The following is a 22,491-nucleotide window of genomic DNA, read 5'->3' on the forward strand; positions in this document are numbered from 1 at the left end:
AAACATTAAAGAAGAAAATCACACTGAAAAGACTAAAGCTCTATTATAAATAAAAAGTAAAAAGGCAAACATCTTAATAGAAGACAAAAATTGGTCTCAAATTGTTAAAAAGGCAATTCATGCTCACAAAGGGAAATAAAACACAAGAAATGTGTGTGAAATGCAATTTGAGTGGTAAATAGGACTTTCAAACTTGAAGATTAAACACATGCTGGCGTTGGGTGTAGAAAAATAGGAGCTGTTAAGTGGTTACTGGGAGTAAAGATTAGCAAAGATTACCGTTTTAGAGATAATTTGGCCAAGATGTATCAAAGGTCCTTTAAAAAAATACATATTCTAAACTCAGCAGACCTTAACAATTTAGGGTAAGATAGTCACTGGCTCTGTCCTTAACTGGGCACATGTTTATGATGCTGAAAAATTGGAAATACTTTAATAACCTATATCTGAGGTTTAATTAAATCAATTATGGCCTATATCTATGTCATAGAATAAGGTATAGGTATTAGTAGATAAGCATTTTTTTTTTAAATTTACTTCCTTGGTGTAGGGTAAGGTAAAAAGTATCAGGCTTTTCTGCCCTCCCGCCATCAGGATAGATGATGGATCCTTGTGGTCCTGAATGCATGCCTGATGGCGGGCACCTGGAGTAGGGTGGGGAATGGGTGGATGGGATTCACCTGGGTTGAGGCTGGGCTTTTAGGGGCTGCATCGCGGGGACGTCAGCAGAAGCCGAGAGAGAAGCAGAAGGCGAGAGAGAAGCAGAAGCCGAGAGAGAAGCAGAAGCCGAGAGAGAAGCAGAGCCATGAGAACAGTGGAGAGAAAGTGAGAGAAGGCCGGAGAGCCCAGAGTGAAGATGTGCTGGGGGCCGGGAGGCTGGGAAGGCACCCCTACCTGCCATGTACCCAGTAAATCCCAATAAAAGCCTGAAAAGCCACCGAGGACTCTCTAGGACTCCTTCTATGCCCGGTCTGCTGGATCAGAAAACCTGCGCTGTGTCTTCCTGCCCCTACACTTGGAAAGACATTTTTAAGGGAAAACACAGATCACAGAAAAGTTTCTATTGTATGACCCCTTTTTATTAAAAGAAAAAGCAAGATTTATTAAAACACATTTGCATAGGTGAGGAGGGAAGTCTAGAAGGATACTTACCAAAATGTTAACAAGCCGTTACATTTCCTTTAGAATGGTACTATTTAGGGGATTGTTTTATTGCTAAAATATTTGCATATATATTTTTCTAAGTTTTTCATAATGATCATACATTATTTAACAACTGTTACAAGTAAAATTAAGACTGACTTTTAAAACAATATTTTAGTCCAAAGTAAAAATTCAGCAAGGTTCTCTCTCAGTTCTATTTAAAAAAAAAAAAAAATCCTGATAATTTTCTTATCAATTCCAGTTGCTCTCACCTCCTGTCTGTTTAATGTCATACAAAGTTTTAATCTGTTTTACCCTAGTCCTTAATGGTGAAATGTGACCAAAGTGCCACTCTTTCTAGAAAAAAGACACAAGTAAGATATTTAACTAGGTTATAGTTTAGGTTTAAGTGTTCGGAGATGAGTTTTTCTTTTTCTTTTTACCTTGTGGCAGCCAATGGAACTTTAATGACTTTTAACATTGTAATCTAATTAAATACTGTCTAAACTTAAATTACTATGTCAGGTAAATAAGACACACTTTCATTTTCTCTAATAAATGACAGCATAAATCCCTGAAGAATGCATGTGCTGAAGCACATTTTTTTTTACAATGCATTACCAATGACATTACCTGCTCAGATGTAATTTGGGTCTTTAATTCTTTTTATGGCTGGTGACTTAGCTTGGATCATGAAAAGGAAAGACTGAAACTATTTCTTCTATTATAAGTATAGTATGTAAATTAAAGGTAAATGTTGAAAATAGAAAAAAATCAGCCTGACAATTATTTTCCCAATGAATACTAGCACCAAAAATGAGGAGAAATACCATCAGGTAGATCAACATGAAGCACTGGGTGTATTTCTCAGCACAGCTCTCTGCAGCAGATAACAAGTCACTTATTTTTGATATCCGTAACAATCATAGATTGAAGGTAGGATTTTATATGGCTGTGAACATTTTATAAATCCAAATGTAAATATCTTAGTGTTCCTTATGCTTTTTCTTCTTCTTACATAGGAAACACTGAATTGATGTTCATCTACTGTTCTAAACCAAAGTCTTCCCTCTCCAGAAACACTGATTCAACAAATTTTTTGATTCATCGATGCAATGGGCATTTCCAGAGTGAAAGCAAATGTACAGGATTATCAAATAAGGGGTGAGGTTATCAGAAATTAAAAAAATCAAATCAGTAACAAAAATAAAAGACAAAAACTGATCTAACTGGTAGAAAATGTTAGAGCAGGCAGGCTGGGGTCAGCAGGCAGGCTGGGGTCAGCAGCTGGGGTCAGCGCTGACTGGCAAATAGCGTGGGGGGATGCTATAGACTCAGTTCCATCTCCTAACCTCAGACATGTCACTACAACTCCCCGAGTGCAATGAAACAACTTCTGGATGGGGTACTGCTGGGACGGAAGAAGGGTGAGGTGAGGAGTGTGGGGAACAGGGAAAGAAACAGATGACTGGCAGGCAGAGGCTGCTCCTGGTTTTTGCTCTTCACAGCTTTAGCACATTGGATCCAGTTCTCTCTTCAGAGAAATTGGCCACTGTCACTTTCCCCAAGCTGGTAGCTCTTCCAGCTTGGATGGAACATTTTGAACTTTGGGTCCTTCCTCTCCCAATAGTTGGGCCCTGCCTGGTCTTGCTGTTGATGTGTGCCTTGGGCTCCTCCTGGCAACTTTGCTCTTGGACCTTGCCCGCTCAGCTCTGGGCCCTGCCCGTTTTGCCTTTGCCCATGAGGAGACAGGCAATTTTAGAGTTGGATCAGGAAACTATTTTGAAATCCTTCTCTTCACTACTTCTATTCTCTCTCTCTCTCTCTCTCAAAAATCTGAGCACACTTTTATGATTACTTTGCTAGTCCTGCGGTGGGACACATTCCCTTAGAACCGGCAACATGGATTTTTTTCCCCTTAAGAGTTTGGGGACCCTGGGAATCCCTTTGTTTTACCCAATACCAATAGGGAATTTTTCTTTAGACATGGGACAAATTTTACAAGAACATTTGTGTACAAAATTAAAAATTCCTAAATGACTAATCTGCTTGAACAGTAATGGACTGTGAAACAAACAATGAAAAATCAGGCTACAATTTTTAAAAAAATCAATTTATAAATATCAGGCCATAAAATTGCTGGGCATTTTCAATTTTTTTTTGCTTTGTTGGTAAGGAAAAATTGCAAATACAACTATAGCTGAGTTGTAGAGGAAGTCAGTCAGCAAGTATTAATTATGCTTCTATATAGTAAACAATTCACTGCTCAAGATAAAGCAGGACAATGAACTTTGACCTTGTGGTTCACACAAGCTATTAAGATTATAGGAACATGTGTTTTCTTGGTTCTCAGCTTCAAATGTAAATTCTGTTATTGAAATCTGTGTTTATATCTAAGTATACCTAAGTGGTTTTTTTAAAGGAACTTAAAAAAAATTTTTTTAAAAAGATTTTATTTTTGTGTAAAAGAATGAGGGTGTAGGCCAGAGATGCAGAGGGTGAGAGGATTCCCAGAGACAGAGTGGGGAGTAGAGCAGGCAGATCTACTGAAATACACTGCTGAGGGGAGCTTTGGGCAAGACAGGCAAGTTCTGCTGCGCCATATGTGTGTTAGCTCCCTGGCCAGGGTTGGAACTCAGGCCACAGTGGTGACAGCACTGAGACTTAACCCCTAGGCCATCAGGGAGGCCACCTAAATGTTTTTTTTCTTTTTAAGAGATAAAAAATAGTTGTAGGGGAAACCCCATTTTAAAAAATCTTGTAAGGTCAGTAAAACTCCTATTATTACATTTCCTTGATGTAATAATGTTTCACACTATTTGGCAGTTGATAAGAGTTTTTAAGGGCCTCCCCGGTGGCGCAGCGGTTGAGCGCTGGGTTGCGAAGCTGCCCGCAGCCTCTGCGGCACCGGTTCGATCCCCGACTGCTCCCCGGCCACCTGAGGAGGGTCCCACATGGCGCGCAGACCTCTCCTGCCGCCCGCTGCTCCCCTCAGCAGTGTACTTCGGTCCTTCTGCCTGCTCTGCTCCCCGCTCTGGCTCTGATGAATTCTCTCACCCTCCCGCGCTTCTGACTATACCCAGTGCATGTATAAACAAAACAAACAAACAAACAAATAAATAAATAAAACATGCCTCTATAAACAAAAAAACAACAAAAAAAGAGTTTTTAAAAGGGAAACAATAAATATCTACTGGTACTCTATGGCACTAATTAAGATTTAAAATTTCTATGCTTACATTAATTTTTCCTAGAATAAAGGAATATGATTTTAATTAAAGTATCTATATGACAACTTTATATTCTGCCAACATTCATATTGGTAAGTTGTCAGAAAGCATGATTTTTAAGTAAAGTGCACTTTACCTAAGATTTGAATATGTCTATCATGAAATAGTCAAGAGATTTTTAGATCTCACACAGTAGTAAAAGCACCTTTACAGAATCAAGAACTCTCACATCAAGATCACTGATTTCAGTGGAAAAAAGCTGCTAGCTTAAAAACCTCATAGTTTTAGTTTGAGCTGACACATAACAACTAGAGGCTTAATAACAAAGATGCACTTTGTTTTAAACACCTAAATAGATCAAAAGCACTTAAGCATATCCTTTAAATATGAAATTTTTATTTAAAATATTTCACCATGTGCAGTTATAAATGTATTTCCCATAGAACATTGAGCATATCCTTTAGAAATAGCCTATTTCTCATTTTTCTTGAACAAAACCATTCTTTACCACAGTCTCAGTTCCAGCTTGTAAAATCTGATTTCTGCCTACCCTGCATACCTAAAATAGCACTTTTGGAGCAGAACAGCAAAGTGATTAAAACTCTAGTCCCTAAATCACACAGATCCTGGTTAGAATCCTGACTGTCACCCAAGGTCTCACCTGTGTGACCTTAAACAAATAACTGAACTTAATTTCTTATTTAGATAAGAGGAGTCTAATAATAACCCACCTGCTAGTTTTGTTATGATGGGCCAGGTAAAGTATACGATGTGCTTAAGCACAGAATACACACGTTAAAGACATTGCTGTTGCTAAGATTCTATCACTCTGGTTTCGACAGTATTGTCTGTCTGCCAACTTAAGGGCTAAATGTTTACCCAATTCCACTGCCTGTAGTGTGTGTGCTGTAGAATAAAATAAAAGTTATCCCCTATAAGAACCAGGTAAAATTGAGTTATCACAAAATCATTTTTAAAGACATTAGTGAACACTATTTACTGATTTGTTAAAACAAGCAAACAAAAAAAAAGGGTCCTCTCCTTACCAATGGTCGTGCACTGACTTCTGACATCCTCTATGCTTTCTACTTTGATGGATTCTTGAAGAAAAAGGTAACAACTGTCTTGAAACTGAATCCAGGTGGATGAAGGACAGTCTATGCAGAAAGTGAGAAACACTATTAAATAACGGGAATGAGAATCTCATGATTTCTTGAAGATAAGGACATCATATATAAAATTTTCACATTAAAAATAGTATGCCAGTTTTCCTTGTTAATTAGTGACAAGGCTCTCCGTCTTTTTTAAAATAAGAAACTAACTACAGATATACCTTGAAGAGATTTGGATTCAGTTCTAGACACTGCAATAAAGCAAATATCACAAGAAAGCAAGTCATGTGCATTGTTTTGTCTTCCCAATGCATATAAAATAGTTATGTTTACACAACCCTGTAGTTCATTAAATGTGCAATAGCATCATGTCTTTAAAAACCCATGTACACATCTTAATTTAAAAATACTTCATTGCTAAAAAATACTAACCATCATCTCGGCCTTTTACAAGTTGTAATCTTTTAATGATGATCTTGCCTTTATGTTGATAGCTGCTGACTGATCAGGATGGGCGGTGGTTGCTGAAGGGTGGGTGGCTGTGGCAATTTCTTAAAATAAGACAACAATGAAGTTTGCCACATAAATTGACTCTTCCTTTCACAAACGATTACTCTGTACCATGTGATGCTGTTTGATAGCATTTCACCCACAAGAAGAACTTATTTCAAAATGAGAGTCAATCCTCTCAAACCCTGCTGTTGCTTTATTAAGTTATAAAATATTCTAAATCCTTTGTTGTCATTACAACAACATTCCCAGCATCTTCACCTGGAGTGCATTCCATCACAAGAAAATAGTTTCCTTTCACATACATCAGAAGCAACACTTCATTATGAGATTTATCACGGGATTATGACAATCCAGTAACACCTTAAATCTCCATTTCTAATTCTAGTCCTCTTGCTATTTCCACCACATCTGCAGTTACTTCCTCTACTGAAGTTTTTTCTGAACTTCTGTTCATGTTGATATTTTGACCTCCTTCCATGAATCACAAGTGTTTTTAATGGCACCTAGAATGGTGAATCTTTTCATCATTTCAAGTTACTTTGCCTAAATCCATAAGAGGAATCACTGTCTATGGCAGTTACAGTCTTATAAAATGTGTTTCTTTAAATAATAAGACTTGAAGGTCAAATAACTCCTTGATCTATAGGCTGCGGGCATGAAAGTAGCATTCATCTCCTTGTAAATGTCCATCAGAGCTTTAGGTGACCAAATGCATTGTTAATGAACAGTAATATTTTGAAAGAATTTCTTTTTCTAAGCAGTAACTCTCAATAGTAGACTTAAAATATCCAATAAGCCATGTTGCAAACAGATATGCGGTTTTCCAAGCTTTTTTTTTGATTCCGTTAATAGTGCATGGTTAGAGTTATGTTTTCTAAACTTATGTTCTCTAAACTTTTCAGAATGGTAAATATATATTAGTTTCAACTTAGAGTCAACCACCAGTTCCACTGGCCCCTAAGAAGATTGCCGGCTATCCTTTGAAACTTTGAAGCTAGGCATTGATCTCTCTAAGAAAGTACTAAATGGCACCTTCTTCCAATAGAAGGCTCTTCTGTCTATACTGAAAATCGGTTGTTTTAAGTGTCACTACCTTCATCAATGATCAGACCCTTCTGGCTAAGTTGCTAAGTGTACCCATCAGCACTTGCTGTTTTACCTTCCACTTTTATGTTATGGAAACATATTCTTTCCTTAAACCTCATTAACAAAACTCTGTAGCTTCAAATATTTCTTCTGCAGTTTCCAAAACTCTCTTAGCCTTCATAGTATTGAAGAGTTAGGAACTTGCTCTGAATTACATTTTTGCTTAAGGGAATGTTGTGACTTGGATCTACCCAGGCACTAAAACTGTCTCCATATTAGCAACAAGGCTGTTATACTTTCTTATCATTCATGTATTCACTGAAATAGCATTTTAAATTTCCCTGAAGAAGATTTTCTTTGTTTCAGAAGCTACCACTTCATCCTTTCTAGCTCCATTCATGTTGAACATTTCTCATGCTACTGGTCAGAGTCTGTTTTTTACAAATAAGCTTTAAACACTACTTACGAGATATCATTTTACTTTGAGAGGAATAGTGCTCAAAGGGAGATTTGCTATGTCTCCATTTGTTGAACTTCAAGCATTTCATGAGATGAAGGCTAAACTAAGTCTTCTTCAAATGGAATTATCTGTGCATTAATAAAAACTTGCCCTCCACTACCTCCATAACCTTTCAATGACAGATTGTGTAATATTCTCTCTAAAATTATATTCCAATAAATCTACTTTGCTCAAAAAACAAAAGCAAATAACCTGCCCACTGAATTCTCTGTAAAGCGTTGTTTTTTTTTTTCTTTCCATTTTTCTTACTTCTTCATAGCAGTCCTGAAAGATAGCTTGTTGGTAAATGATTCCTATGGATCTTGTAATTCTACTTATTTACGATGCAATTTAGGTGAGAATTTAAAAACTTACATATAACATTAGTCCAATAGTTTCCATATAGACCTTCTGCCTAAATTTACCATGTGATAAAGAAATAAAATGGTGTGTTCACGCAAATATTTCACATTACTAGTCAGTTCTAACAGAACTCTCTGTTCCCTTATAATTTCTTTTTTTGAACCGACAGGCATAGAAGAAGAGGAAGTGATCCTTTAGACATACTTGTTGTGAATGTTAACAAAGGAAAGGCAAAGACTGTATTTTTTCCCTTTGTCATGAAGACCTTTGCCTCCCCTATTGAGATAAAAGTTGCAGTCACTTCCTTCCACAAGGGCAACCATGGCAGACAAAAGAAGAGTGCTCTACTGTTCAGTTTGTATGGGGGAAGGAGAGCGGAGCTGAAACACCCGCCTTCAAGATCTCTCCAGAAGCACAAAAATTCACCCCCTCTGACACTCCAACTCCTCTCCACATTACCCTTCCCCACTAGCTTCCAGCACACCTTCCTCTCACCTTCTCAAATTCCTTCTCAAAGAGCTGCCATATTAATTCATCAAGTGGGGTGCAATTGCTACTCTGTACTTTCCTCACTGGGCATTGCTGGTACATTTTCTCAGAATTGCCCTCAACATCTAAAAAAACCCATAAAAGGAATGAACTACTTGATATGCAGCATTTAAAAAATGGATAATAATCTTGTAAAACTAGCTTTCTGCATATTTTAAAAGCTTCTCAACAATCAAAGAAGTACTGAAATAATACCTAATTGTAATTTCACTTTTTCATCAGAATAAAAATAAACAGTTATTAACATTTCAAAATTGACCAAAATATACCTGAAATTATTTCCCCTGAAACATAATTGTGCCATCTACAAGGGACAGAAAAAGTAACATCAATAGATTTAGATGATTTAATGCTTTGAATTCAATTATGAGATGAGTTCATGGCAGAGGTAAAATAATTAGAAAGAAACTGCAATTCAATTATCCCCCTACTTTTAAAATCATTCATCGAAATTTTTGACCTTTTATTATAAATTCGAATAAAGTGTAGAGATACAGAACAAAAAAATCAAATGCAATGAAGTTTCCATTGTTATGGGTTTTTTTTTTTTCTGGTAAGGGGACAAGCAAGAAGACAAAGGAATAAGCCAGATACTTTCAGAAGTATTAAGTGCTTTAATACTTTAAAACACAGGGATGTGATAAAGAATGTGGGATGTTTAGAGCTGGCAGATCTGAGGAGAAATCTCAGTAAATGTGGATAGATGTAGCCACCTGAAGACCAGGGAAGAGAAGGGTAGTCTGGGTAGAAGAACTGTCCAGGGCTTAAGTTCTCAGCAGGTCAGCATGGACAAACAGTGAACCGCAGGCTGGGAAGAGATGATGTCAGGGAGGAAGGCATGGACACCACACCTAGGCCTACGGCAACTCAAAATTAGTAACCTAGATTCTGATCCTTGTGAAGACCAGAGAATGAGGATTTGCCCTGGACATGTTTATATCCACTGATCTCACACCACCCATGGGAAATCACTGACCCAATAAACATATACTGATCATCTGTGTGTAAAAAAAAGCACCATCACAGAAGAACTTTTTTTAAAGGGATGCATGGAATCTTACTCAGGAATTCAAAGAATGTTCTGGTCATTGTAATTTTCCAGAAAATAAATCAGAATAATAGAAAATCAGTTACATTAATAAAATCCAAAATAATAGAGAAGAATAACAGTGGTTTTCATTCCAACATTCAATTTATATTACGTAATACCAGAAGAACTTTTTCTGTTAAGATCCTGCCATTCAGTTAATTCTATGATAACCTTGAAAAGGTCTGTTTTGATTTAGTTGTAAGTCAAAAATGATTCCTATCTTGTCTGGATAGGAGATTTGTAAACTATAGTCAGCTCTCCATATTCATGGGTTCAGCATTGAGGACTCAACCAATTGCAAATCAAAAATACATAGGAACTTCGTAGGTAGGCCTAAGGTGGCTGTGTTTTTACTGAACATGTACAATTTTTCTAGTCATTATCCCTCAAACAAAACAGCTTTACATAGCATTTACATTGTATGGGATATAATAAGCAATCTAGAGATGAGTTAAAGTATATGGGAGGATGTGCATAGATTACACACAAATACTACAGCATTTCATATAAGGGACTTTAGAACCCAAAGATTTTGGTATTCCTGGAAGTTTCTGGAACCAATATTCCTGGCTACGGAAGGATAATAAAAAAAAAGATACAGTTATTTTTTAGCCCTTTATCACCAATATGCATGTGAAACTGCTCAGTAACCATATACAACCAACACACAGAAAGTAACACATGATGTTCTCTAGTTGTAATAATTACCCTTTATTTTGTACAAAAGAAAGGAAAGAAACTTATCTTTACCAAGGCTGTAATAACTTCCCTATGGAGTATAACCTCCATTTTATGAAGTTAATGAGTTGGGTAACATGACCGTTTGTACCAAATTCCAAAGCTCACACTTTTTCTAAAGTAATCCTTAAAGCCTCCTGACGGAGAAAACCTGGTGAATTAATGGCATTAATTTATTCAACATGCACTTCTTAAGCTCTTAAAAAGCCTATTTATCCATAGTGAACCTATAAAAAGGAAAAGAACAAATGCTTCCAAAGATAGCTTGTCTGCTATTACTAATAAAAACAATTTCTCTGAAGAAGAAATATACGACATCTAGAAACTTTTTTTTTAACCAGACAAGAAAGTGTATTTTGACAAGCCTAATGGATGAAGGCATGATAACAAAAGGGTGGGTTAAATGGGAATGCAGAGGTTTAGCTGTTACTGGCAAGTGTATTGAGGGTGTGCTGAGGACAGTCCAGCCTTGGCAGAATCTCTAGTCCAGCCTTGTCTTGGACTAAACTAATGTGCTTAGTCCCAGCAGAGTGAAAATGGGCAGATCTGGTGTCTGCTCCTCCACAGGCAGGAGAAGGCATGACTGGTCATAAATGTTGGTCCACACACACATTCAGGAAGGGACAGTCCGGTTGGTAAATTCTAAACTGCTTATTCTGCTGCTGCCTCCAGCACTGAGCTCCCTTAAAATATTTGTCCTTTGAAATAGTCCTGCCGGTCAGCAGGCTTTGAGCAGGAATTTACAAAATGGCATTAAATTTAGGGGAAAAGAAAACCAAACTCTTGCACAATCATGTTATTCAGACTAACAGGAATATTAACTTAGTTCTTGTTTATTTTGCTTTTTAATTCCCGAATTTGTTTAATCAATAGTCTTTTTGGATGGAATCTTTCTCCAGAGCTCCTCATCAACATTGCTGACATAGTTGCATGTAAATTTTTTTTTCAAAACAAAACAAAACACAGTCAATAGAAATGTCTGTTTTTAAGAGTCATTTTGGAAACGACTGACTAATCACGCGTGATTTTTCAGATGTCTCTTGCACAACAGCAGACTAGGCTTAAAGATTTTAAAATCCTGCGGTTTAAGTGGAATCCAAGCTTTGCCTGCTCACGACCCACTTCGATCTAGGGGTTATTTGGCTGAACTGTTTTCCTGTTTCGACAACTTGAACGCCAACCCACTGGACAAACAACGTCGCAAGCAAGAGGGCCTGCTTCCTCCCACCCCCACCCTGCACCCCGGCGGCACTCTAGCTAGGGAAATCTCCGCAGCCAACTTCCCCGCTTCTTATTTCAGCCCCAAGTGGTCTTGAAACTATGCTCGTCGTAGGACGCTAAGCTCTCTACTCTCCTGTCAATGAGCCCCCATTTGGGGGTCCCCTTTCGCGCAGGGGGAACCTTAGCAGAGGATGCTGACACCGTGGAGGAGGGCGGGCGCTCTCGGATCCTCAGCGACCTCCCTAGCCCGGGGCGCTCTCCTGGACTCTGCAGAGCCGGGAGGAGGGGAGATCTCAGATTCTAGGGTCCCCGAAGGCGCACAGGGAGGGCGCGCAGGTGAGGGCGGGATGCCTGGTCAGGATGCAGCCCCTCCAGCGCGCTCTCGGAAGAAACTGCAGGCGAAGGCAGCCGCCACGATTCCCGGCTCCCAGGCCGAGGAGGAGGCGCAGGAGGGGGGCAGCTTACCCGCGAGGACAGCGGCGGCGAGGCCCACGAGAGGCAGCAGAGCAGCGGGCAGCGCGGCCGCGGGCATGACGGCTGGCTGGGGCGCTGAGCGCCTGCGGGCCCGGAAGGCGCTTCCCGTATGAGCCGAGCGGACACCGACCCCTCCCACCGAGCAGGCCCCCGAGGTTGGAGAGGGGAGGAGGAGAAAAGGGGAAAGTTGGGGGGCGGGAGCCGAGGGGACCAACCCCTCGCTGACCCCGGCTGCAGCGATCACGCCCCAGAGGCTGACGCGCTGCCTTCCCGAAGGTCTCTTCGCAATTTTAAAACTTTTCATTTGAACTGTAACCCTTTAGCAATTTTCTCTAAGTGTGAACACCGTGTCCAACTCCAGTATAACGATCGAAGCCAGGAAGTTAACATCAGTAGAATACTATTAACTGATCTGCAGCCATCTGTCACCGGGATGCTCTTGTCCCTGTGATTTTCTTTTCTTGTCCTAGGAGCCAATCCAGGATCATAAGTAGCTTTGAGATGTCATGTCTCCTTCGCCTCCTTTAATGTGGGGCAGCTCCTGCTCATGGGCTTTCTCATCTTGACACGATACTGGCCACTCGTTTTGTAGAATGTTCTTCAGTTTCCTGCTGATGTTACCTCCTACGGGGCATTGGAAGAACAGTATTGGGCTTATGGTGGTTTTTTTCACTAAGAGTACTACAGAAGTGATGTGTCCTGACCAGAAGAGACACAATGTCAACGTATCACATCACTGGTGGTAACTTCGATTCCTGGATTAAGGTTGTGTCTGCCAGGTCTCTTCTTTGGATTAGCCAGAAACCTTTTCAAAAGATCCTCCCGGTGTACTGTGCTCCTCAGGCAACTCTTCTGTCACCAGTTCCCATAAACTGTGCTTGCACAGGCCTTGGAAGGAGCCCTACTGACCCCTTGATCGCTAGCCTCCAGAGACAGTACACTTCTGTTATTTAACTCTGTACTTGCCATAATATGTGTATAAACTATGCAACTGTAACATGACTTTTGAGGGCCTCTGGAATCAGACAGCAGAGTGCACAGACCAGGATCAAGCAAGGCTGTTTAGGTCCTGACAGAGGTTCATCTCATTAGTCAGAGTGCTTTCAAATCAAGTCTGAAAACTAAACAATAAAAACACACAACTCAGTTTTAAAATGCGCAAAGGATCTGAACAGACACTTCACCATAGAAGATATACAGATGACAAATAAACCTCTCCAAGAGGTATTTAAGGTTAAAAGAACGTAAAACAATCTGAATCTCTGATTTCCTCATAAACTTGGCAGTGGGAGGAGGGGGCAAAAGGAGGGGTGTAAGGGGTGTCAGAAGTGGGGTTTACAACACTATAGCAGCCATTTGCAGGGGAAAATTCCCAGATAATGAATATATCTTGCTATAGGGTGATGGAGAACTTGCTGTTTGTGGGTATAAGGGGGAGAAAAAAAGGGTGATCATTGGTATCACTTCTGTATTTGTCCTCTACCCCCTACACCTGAACACTAGGTCTATTTGCTTATTTTTTTAGTTACCCAGTTTTGAGACATCACTTTTTCCACATGTTAAGGTTGGGTTAGTAAGAGAAGACTAGAAGGGGCCGTCATCAGTTCTTTTGTGGCTTCTGGAACAGGCAGAGAAAGGGATGGGGAAAAGTATGGGAAGTTCTGGTCCTGTTGAGAAGGACTTTCATATAGATTGTGCAGTGGGAGTTGGAAATATGAGTTTGGAACTTGATATTTGAATGACTGACTTAGAAGTTGGGGAGTGCCATGCTCCTGAGAGGCACACAAGGAATTAGAAGTAAGTGGACTATAGTTGGACTGTTAATCTAGTAGTTAAAAAACATGCTGAGTCAGGAGAATCTGAAAATAGACTGAAATCAAGCTTCCAAAGATGTAGGAATGTTGTATTTATGTTTTAAAAAATGTACACAAACACTTAAGCATGAATCACTTTACAATATTGCTAGATATTTTTATTATATAAAGTCCAATCTAGAATTTTTTTTCAACAAGGATCAATAATACTTTGCTTAAAAAACAAAATAAAACTTTATTATGGTGCCAGTACTATATATAGGTGTATTTTTTGCATCAAAGTCTTAACAACTCAAAATGTACAGATCATAAGGTAAGAAAATTAACCTAACAAATTCAATAAAAAGCATTTTAGGATAACTGTACTATACCTTTAGAAAAATTATTTACAACTTCATCATATATAAACACTCTAAACTTTACAAAATAAATCCATGGGTTTTATTTAAAAATTCTAAAATATAAATATAAGTTAAACACTGAATAAAACATTCACCATGTCCAGTGGAAGCTATTATTAAGATTATATTTCAGGTGGTAAATTTTGAACTGGTCATCACAAAACAGTGTTTCCTTAATCATTTATAATATTACATATTTTGGTAGTATTCACAAGGTTTACAGTTTCATTGTAAAAGTTTCATTTTTATAAATGCAAGAGGTATAATTTTTCCGACAGAGACCTGTTCTCTTTAGCTCATATAAATAGACAACAAAGGAATGAACATTTCTTAGTCAAAAATTGACGTGTTATGTAAAATACATAAATTGCAAAATTTTCAAAAATACTCTTATCCTCAATTAATTCCCTTTAAAATGAAAGCAATCGTATTTGCACATATGAGAGGACAAAAACACTGCTATACAATCTCTAATCAATTTAAAACCAATGTTCTCACATTTCAGAAAATGTTAAACATGAAATCTTTAAAAACCGTTGGTTTATGATTAATTATAACAGAAGAAAACATTTGTATTTAAGTAATATTGGTATGAAATATCTTTGAAACAGTATAAGAAGCAGCTTGCTAAGAGGCATCATTTTGCTGTGTAATAAATAAGCATGTTTTATTATTTAATAATTTCCCCTAGTGGTATAAATGTCTATTTTAAAACAATGTTACTATTGTTTACATGTGTTTTTACCTTGAGTTACCGCCAATATGCCAATTTAAATTTTCTAAGAAGTTGTGTTAAAAAGTCACTAAAACATACCTGTCCTAAATATCAGGCACATTCTTATAGGAAAAAAATGCACATTAAATGTATCATCCTATAAAAAATTGGGAGTTCAATTCTACTTTCAGTTCCTCTCCACTCTATTAAGTAGAGTTATAAACATGGCATTTTGTGGGCAATCAATTGTGGATACCATCATAGCAACTAAACAACTGAAAAAGTACCTAAGATTTCTATGTTGGATCAGAGTAAATACTGACACTGGGCAAATTTGAAATGGCTCATTTTTCCTAACATATTAGTGCAACTTAGCAGACTTTTAGGAGAATTTAGTCATTCAAATTGGGAAGCATAATCTCATCTTCATTTACTCCTTGTTCATATCGAACTGAAGAGAAGACTGTCCAGTGCAAACGATTCCTTTGGACAAGGAACCAAATCAGTCCACCGAAGAGAGCTAAGATACTGAGCACAGCAATTGTGATAGCTATTCCTCCGTAACCAGAGCCTAGAATCAGGAAAGGTTTGACATGGGAGGAGAGAATATATTAATGATCATTATTGATTTATGCATTAAGCCATAAATCCCATATATAGACCCCATACAAATTAGATGCAATAAATACCAGATTGTTTCACATTAACACAGAATTCAGTTTACTGTTTCCTTTTCATTCAAATCCTCTTCATTGTCAAGGCAATTTTCTTCCAAAGAAATTAAAGCATTCACAGTATTCTCACTTTTCCTTTCCATCACCCTTTTGAGAATATCACTTGCAGTATATTACTTTATTTTGATAGTAAAGAGCTACAAGTTGTAAATTTTTGCTTTTGACCTACCTACAGTCAAATACAGTGTTATGCACTTCAATATAATTAAGTCTTAGGATGATCTTACAAATGAGGATTCAATTTCATCTGATGTCCTAGATCCCTTCTGCACACGCCGCTGAGGGGGCTCATTCTGTCCCAAGGCCTAAATGCCATCTTGAAGCTGACCTCCCTTTTCTTTCATGTGTCCAGATGTATACGACACATTCCATGTCCATATATTGGGTTATTGGAGAAGTTATGACATTTTTTCTATGCAAAAATATGGCATGGTTTTTCCAAAAACCCAATAGATAGCTCAAAATGCCCAAGCAGAACTCTTGCTTTATATCACCCCAAAACTGCTCCCACCCACCTGTAACAATCTTCCAGGCACTTTCCACTTCATTCAGAATAGAACTTGAACTTCTGAAGCTTGCTTTCAGAGCTACAGGTGCCTGTCACCTGCTTACCATCCAGTGGTCCCTTGAGTGCTCACCATCATTCTGCCTCAGGATTTTCTCCAACTGTTGCCTCTGCTTTGTGTGCTTCTTTCCCTGATTTCTGCTTAGTTGGCCTTTCAGATTGCAACTTCAAAGTCTCCTGCTCTTAGACATCTTTCCTGAAAATCCTATCTAGACTAAACGAAATCCAAGCATTGACTATAATGAGTTTGTAATTATTTGATCTTTTCCTCTCTTTTAAAGATTGACCTTCTTGGTTATTTATTATGAGTCTTCCTCTACTCGACTGCAAGGTCTTATCAGTCTTGTTCACTGGGCGCCCCAGCACATAGAACAGGGCATACTATGTAGTAGACACTAAATATTTACTCAATCAATGCACGAATATTTAGAGATATATCATCTAGAATTTGAGTCTTATCTTTAATATTTATATACCCAAATGGGCATTTTTACACTAGCTATTTAAAAATATTGCTGTAAAAAATTTAGAGAGCTTTTTCTAAAAATGGAGTTATCAGGATTTTGGTGTTGTTCATGTATCAGTGTATTACTTTATATAGATATCAATAAGATAAGTTCAGATTATGATTTCCCACAGATAATCAGGTCACTTTAATTAAATTTAGTTTTGCACTGTTTTTAAGTTAGTTATGAATTTTATGAGAATGAGGAGAAAGGAAGCAAAAACTATAGAATAAGAATTGTGAGCTTTTATATATTGAAATTTTAGAACAAAATACACTTAATATTTTCAAAACATTATCTCCCTAATACTCTGGCAGCTTCCATTCTTCTTAGAAAAGCATTACAATAAGTTTAGACAGTTTAATAGCTTTATCAGGGACTCCTAGAAACCTTATACATTTATTATCTCCTGTAATCTATTTTTTCAAGAGAAAGAATGTATGACAATCAAAGAATTTGGTATATACCTTAAGTACTAAAAAATTCAGGACCAAATATAAGACTTTAAGCATAATTAGACCGTGCATTTATTTCCTGAATTGTACAAATATGTTTCTTAAGTTCAGGCTACATACTTACTCAGAGGGACCTTGCAGACAACCCTTCCATAGCCAGAATGACAATTAACTTTTTTCCAAGTTTCATTTGAAGCCAGCAAAATGCCACAATTTCCACTACCACTCTTTCTTTTATCTGCCCATTTGACAAATGATACATATGATCCATCTAACCAACTCCAAGAATGATCTAAAGAGAGAAATTAAGAATGTTAAGTACAAGTATGTTTACTGCCACAGGATGACTAAGGTAAGAAGGCATGTGACTTATCCAACTCATTTACTCAGAACTAGACATTTATTTATTTAGTTTTTACTTTTGTTCCCTCTACCAAACCACATGTGCCAGTCCCCCATCTGCATCCCTCCCCCCTCCCCCACCTGTCTTTCCTTTATACCCTCTGGTAACCCTTATATATTTTTTTTTTTGCTAAGTTCAAAATTTTATTTCTTCTATTGTTTGTGTGAAAATTTTTTTCTTGATATTTGTATTCTGTAGACGACTGAGAACATTCAAAATCTGTCTTTTTGACATTTATTAAAAATCAAAAAACTTAAAAAGTCAGTTTTTTGCTACACTTGACATATTTCAAGTACTCAATAACCATGTGGCTAGCATGTGGTTGGTGATTACAATATTGGATGCACAGATACAGAATGTTTTCATCTTTGTAGAACGTTCATTTGGACAAGAACTGATATAGAATGTGGTGTTTTGCTTACACATTTACTGCATGAGGAATAGATTTCTAAAGACCAGTATCCCCTTACTAACCCCTCCTGGCCGCCCCCGGCCCTCCCAACACACACATTAAAAAGTCATGTCACTAAAGATGTACTGGTGGGAAAGGAAAGGGCCAAAGAGTCTCCTCAGCAGGATTCCATTTTTGTTGTCTAGCAGCTGAGGTAGCACCACCGTGTGGCGATAATATAAACACAATTTACATTTCATTTAAATGGCCAGCTTTGAACCCATTCACTTTTTGACAAAGTACTTAACATTGTGGAATTGCACCTACTTTAATTGTTTAGAATTCAACTTTGCATAAAATGTGAAACAGAGTTTCTATTTTTCTACCAAATTTGTGCTCTTGATTCATTCTTTATCAATTCCTAATTCATTTAAATATTCCATGTTTCCTTATTGAAAAATTCTTCCATAGCCCTTTAAAACCAATTTGCTGTAGTTTTCCCAAGCTTTCTGAAAAAATCTATTATTAAAATTTAATGTTTTCTCTATGGGAAAAAATGTTCCAAAAGATAGGGAACAACAAGGAGAGAATTTTTAAATAACAGTCATAAAGACACAGCATGTTTTTTCCTACTGCTATAGGGAAAAAATCCTGTTGATCTAAATATATTAAGAATAAGCTTCTAGAACAATTCCTGTTCAATTAACCTGAATTTCTATTTAATTAGTGGTCTCCTTCATTGCTAATAAGCCACTCAACTTATTCATTCAGAATTTTTAAGCCTCCCAAACAATCAGCAAATCTAGCTTAATGAGAAGTCTTTGAATTAGCCACTACTTGAGATTCTTTAGCAAGGTCATTTGGCATTTAGGACAAGGTACAATTCTCTCTGCACATTATACATACAATTATATCACTTACCAATATCATGTTGTGATAATCCAAGCCAAACTCTCGTGGTAATATTATAATTTTCCCTCATCAGTCTGCTCAAGAATTTATTTTCATCTTCATCCTTTATAGTAACAACAGTTGCAGAATGATCTGTTGAAGGAAAACAAACCCCTAACTAAATTGGCTTTAGGGAAACTAGGAAAGTAGTTTGTTTTCAACGAGCCATTGGAAAAAAAAATCTATCAAGAACATTGAGAAAAATTAAGCTTTATACAGAGAATATTTTTTGTCTGATATTTATGCTAGATTTTAAAAAGCATGGCATCAATAATTTTCCACAAAAGTGAGAAATATTTCTAGATTGAAGCTTTGAATGTGTGTATGTATGTTAAATTTCTTCAAAATATTTGTCTGGTAATATTTTTTGGTCCTAAAACTGTCTAACCATCTAGTCATAAGAAGTAGGGTATGGGCCTCCCTGGGTTAAGACGCAACCCATGAAGCTATCTGCAGCCACTGCAGTACGAGTTCGATCCCCAGCCAGGGAGCTACCCAAATGGCGCAGCAGACCTTTCCTGACTCACCCACTGCTCCCCTCAGCAGTGCATTTCAGTCAATCTACCTGTTCTGTTTCCCACTCTGTCTCTGGTGAATCCTGTCACTCACACACACACACACACACACACACACACACACACACCCATGGCCTGTAGCCCGGGCTCTTGTATGCATGAATAAACAAATCTTCACAAAAAAAAAAAAAAAGAAGTAGGGTATACAATGGCAGAAATATGTGTTCCCTTATAGATTTTCAGGACTCTCCTCAACAAATTTTGTACAATAACTCAGCTTTGAATTACGTCAAAATAAAAATGAAAGTAAGTAAGCTTGGTCTATGGGGAGCATCAGCCTTTCTTTTAATATTACTTTATACATAAATGCACACTGCTCTGCCCATTGCAAATTCCTAAATATAGTATGGAATTGAATGAATGAGTATTCCTGAAACTTGATTGGCAGTCCTAAACTCACAGGAAAAAAACCATGTTATTACCAGCATCAGGTAAGGAGTTGAAATAAAATAATAATATACTTGGAAATTAATCCTAAATGGAATCAAACAGTCTTCAATAACAAGTTTGTGGAGACTTAACTAAAGTCTTTCTTTGTTGATATGGGGTATTTCAAGAAGGGCAAAGGAAAATCTTTATTCTTTTATAGAATACCACAGTGTGCAGGGACTTTGTATATTACCTTGTTTAATATTATATCATTTTGTAGAGGTTGGTATCACCATTTTACAGGTGAGGAAACTGAAGTTTTACTTAATCAAGGAGATTAAATAAATTGATCATATTAAACAGTAAGCCAGTTATAGAATTAGAAAAGTCAGTGTCAATCTTTTTAAAAGAATAGTTTTGAAAGTTTACCATTTGCAGGGTAATGTGCTATATTTGCATACTTTATCTTATTTCATTCATTCCAATAATAACCTCACAGGAAGTACTACTTTCATTTTCACTGCTCAGATGAGAAAACAGAAACATTTATATTACTTTCACAGTATCACTCAGTTAATAGGTGTGGAACCTGTTATTCGACCCCAAATCTGTCTGCCTCCAAGAGTTAAGTGCTTAATCTCCATACTATAATTGGTGTAAAACTTTGTTTTCTCATTTAGGAGTAAGAATCTTGTAACTTTCAGATTTATCTACCTCCCTACATACTTACCTACCCACCTATTATCTATCTATCTATCTATCTATCTATCTATCTATCTATCTATCTATCTATCTATCTCTAACTATATATAACTTTCAGAGCATATATATATATATATATATATATATAAACTAGCAGTAGTTCCCATTTCATATACATATATACTACTATAAACATACATACACAAACACACACACACAGTTGTCATCAATGGAGGTAAGCAGTAATAGAGAGGCTTTGGGCTTTTTAAATCAGTAAAATATCTGCACAAATAGCAAAAGAAATGAGAAAAATGCTCTGTCCGGTAAAATTGTTACCTGAGTATGCAGGTCTTTGAACTACCCTACATTGTCTCTAGAAGTCATTTCACAGTTTGACTATAGGCTAAATTTATCATGGGAGAGAGTCAGCCATTGCTGCTCTTTCTAAAATAGTTAAATCTGAAGACATAGTCTGGTTCCTTATGGTGTTTAGAGGATGTAGGCCATACCTTTTGTAGAGTGGAAGAACAACCCAAATTCTTTGATTTTGCTACCCTGGTCAGGCTAAGCTTACTTATTTATAACTAATTTAAAATGTGGAATTTTCTATTGTAAATCTATTTAACTAACTTTACAAAAAAACTGCCTCTTAATTGCTTCCTCTAAGCATATCTAGCTATACTTAAAACCACCTAATTTTTCACATAATTTTAGCAATTTTTTTATTCTATTTTTCCCCTTAATTTTATTTTCTATGTATTTAATCTTAAAGCAATCATTTGTAATGGCTATTCCCACCTCCCATTGTGCTCATATGTCATACTCAACCATAATCACATCACTGGGCAATTAAGTTATTATAGTAAGAGCTTTAAAATAATAGCTATAGTAGTGAGACCTTCACACAGTTTCAACAATATGATCATTATTTCAAACTATTCCTTAAGAAAAATTCTAGTGATTAAATTATTGAGTCAAAAGATAACAAATTTGAACTCACCAAGTTTTGAACAAAACAGCTTGGCTTCTGAGAAAGTTTGCAAAGCCTGGTCATATGTGTAACAGTGGTCCCTGTACTGGATCCACTGTGGCTCCTTATCTTTCGCTGCAGGACATCTTGAGGAGTATGAATGAGAGGTCACCTCTTTAGCTGTAAAACAAATAGGCATCAGTGTAAAGATATACAAAGAAAAAGACTGATTTTTAAATTTCATTAAATGTTCCTCTTAGAAGCTATGATAACTGTGGGTAAGGAGCATCAATTCAATACACACACCAGAGAAAGCAATAGCCTGTGCTCTGACTGTATACCTTCTAATTAGGTATTTGGAAGACCAATTAAAAAACTTAGAGGATAGAAGAAAGTACTTAATTCTCAAAGGGGTATTTAGACTAAAGTAAAAACAACTAGGATGAACAGGAAAATAAGCAAAGTCAGGCTACTTTGAAATAATTAAAACTTTTTTTTCCTTTGGATTCCTTTCTATTTTGATAACATAAACTTTGATACATGAAGAACTCCTTTTAAAAATCACTTCTAAATCATATTCATTGGTTGCAAGCCAATGTTACCTCAACAAAATATAGGAAAAACTAAAAAAAGATGGAATGTGAAAACATTTAAAAAAATGAGAAATCACATCCATAAGTGAAAAATTGCAATATATCAGAACAGCAAATTTGTCTCAAAAAAGAGTTGGTATAGCCTCTCAGTTCTTAAACATTCCCTTGGTTTCTATTTAAATTGTTTAATTTTTTTTAAGATCTAATTAATTAATTAATTAATTAATTAATTAATTTATACAAGCACTGGGTACAGTCAGAAGCGCGGGAGGGTGAGAGAATTCACCAGAGCCAGAGTGGGGAGCAGAGCAGGCAGAAGGACCGAAGTA

The 22,491-nt window shown here is 37.0% G+C and overlaps 1 protein-coding gene across 1 annotated transcript in view; it reads right to left on the bottom strand.

The window, feature by feature from the left end:
* LY75 (lymphocyte antigen 75) overlaps window positions 1-22,491 on the bottom strand; it is a 121,895-nt gene that overhangs the window by 16,361 nt on the left and 83,043 nt on the right. Inside the window, 4 exon segments of the mRNA XM_054699771.1 lie at window positions 5,420-5,530; window positions 17,333-17,500; window positions 18,924-19,046; window positions 21,600-21,749. Coding sequence (XP_054555746.1) covers window positions 5,420-5,530; window positions 17,333-17,500; window positions 18,924-19,046; window positions 21,600-21,749 — 552 coding nt within the window.

This window comes from Talpa occidentalis, unplaced genomic scaffold, assembly GCF_014898055.3.
Source record: "Talpa occidentalis isolate TD23 unplaced genomic scaffold, MPIMG_talOcc4v2.1 talOcc4.3, whole genome shotgun sequence".
NCBI classification, from domain to species: Eukaryota; Metazoa; Chordata; class Mammalia; order Eulipotyphla; family Talpidae; genus Talpa; species Talpa occidentalis.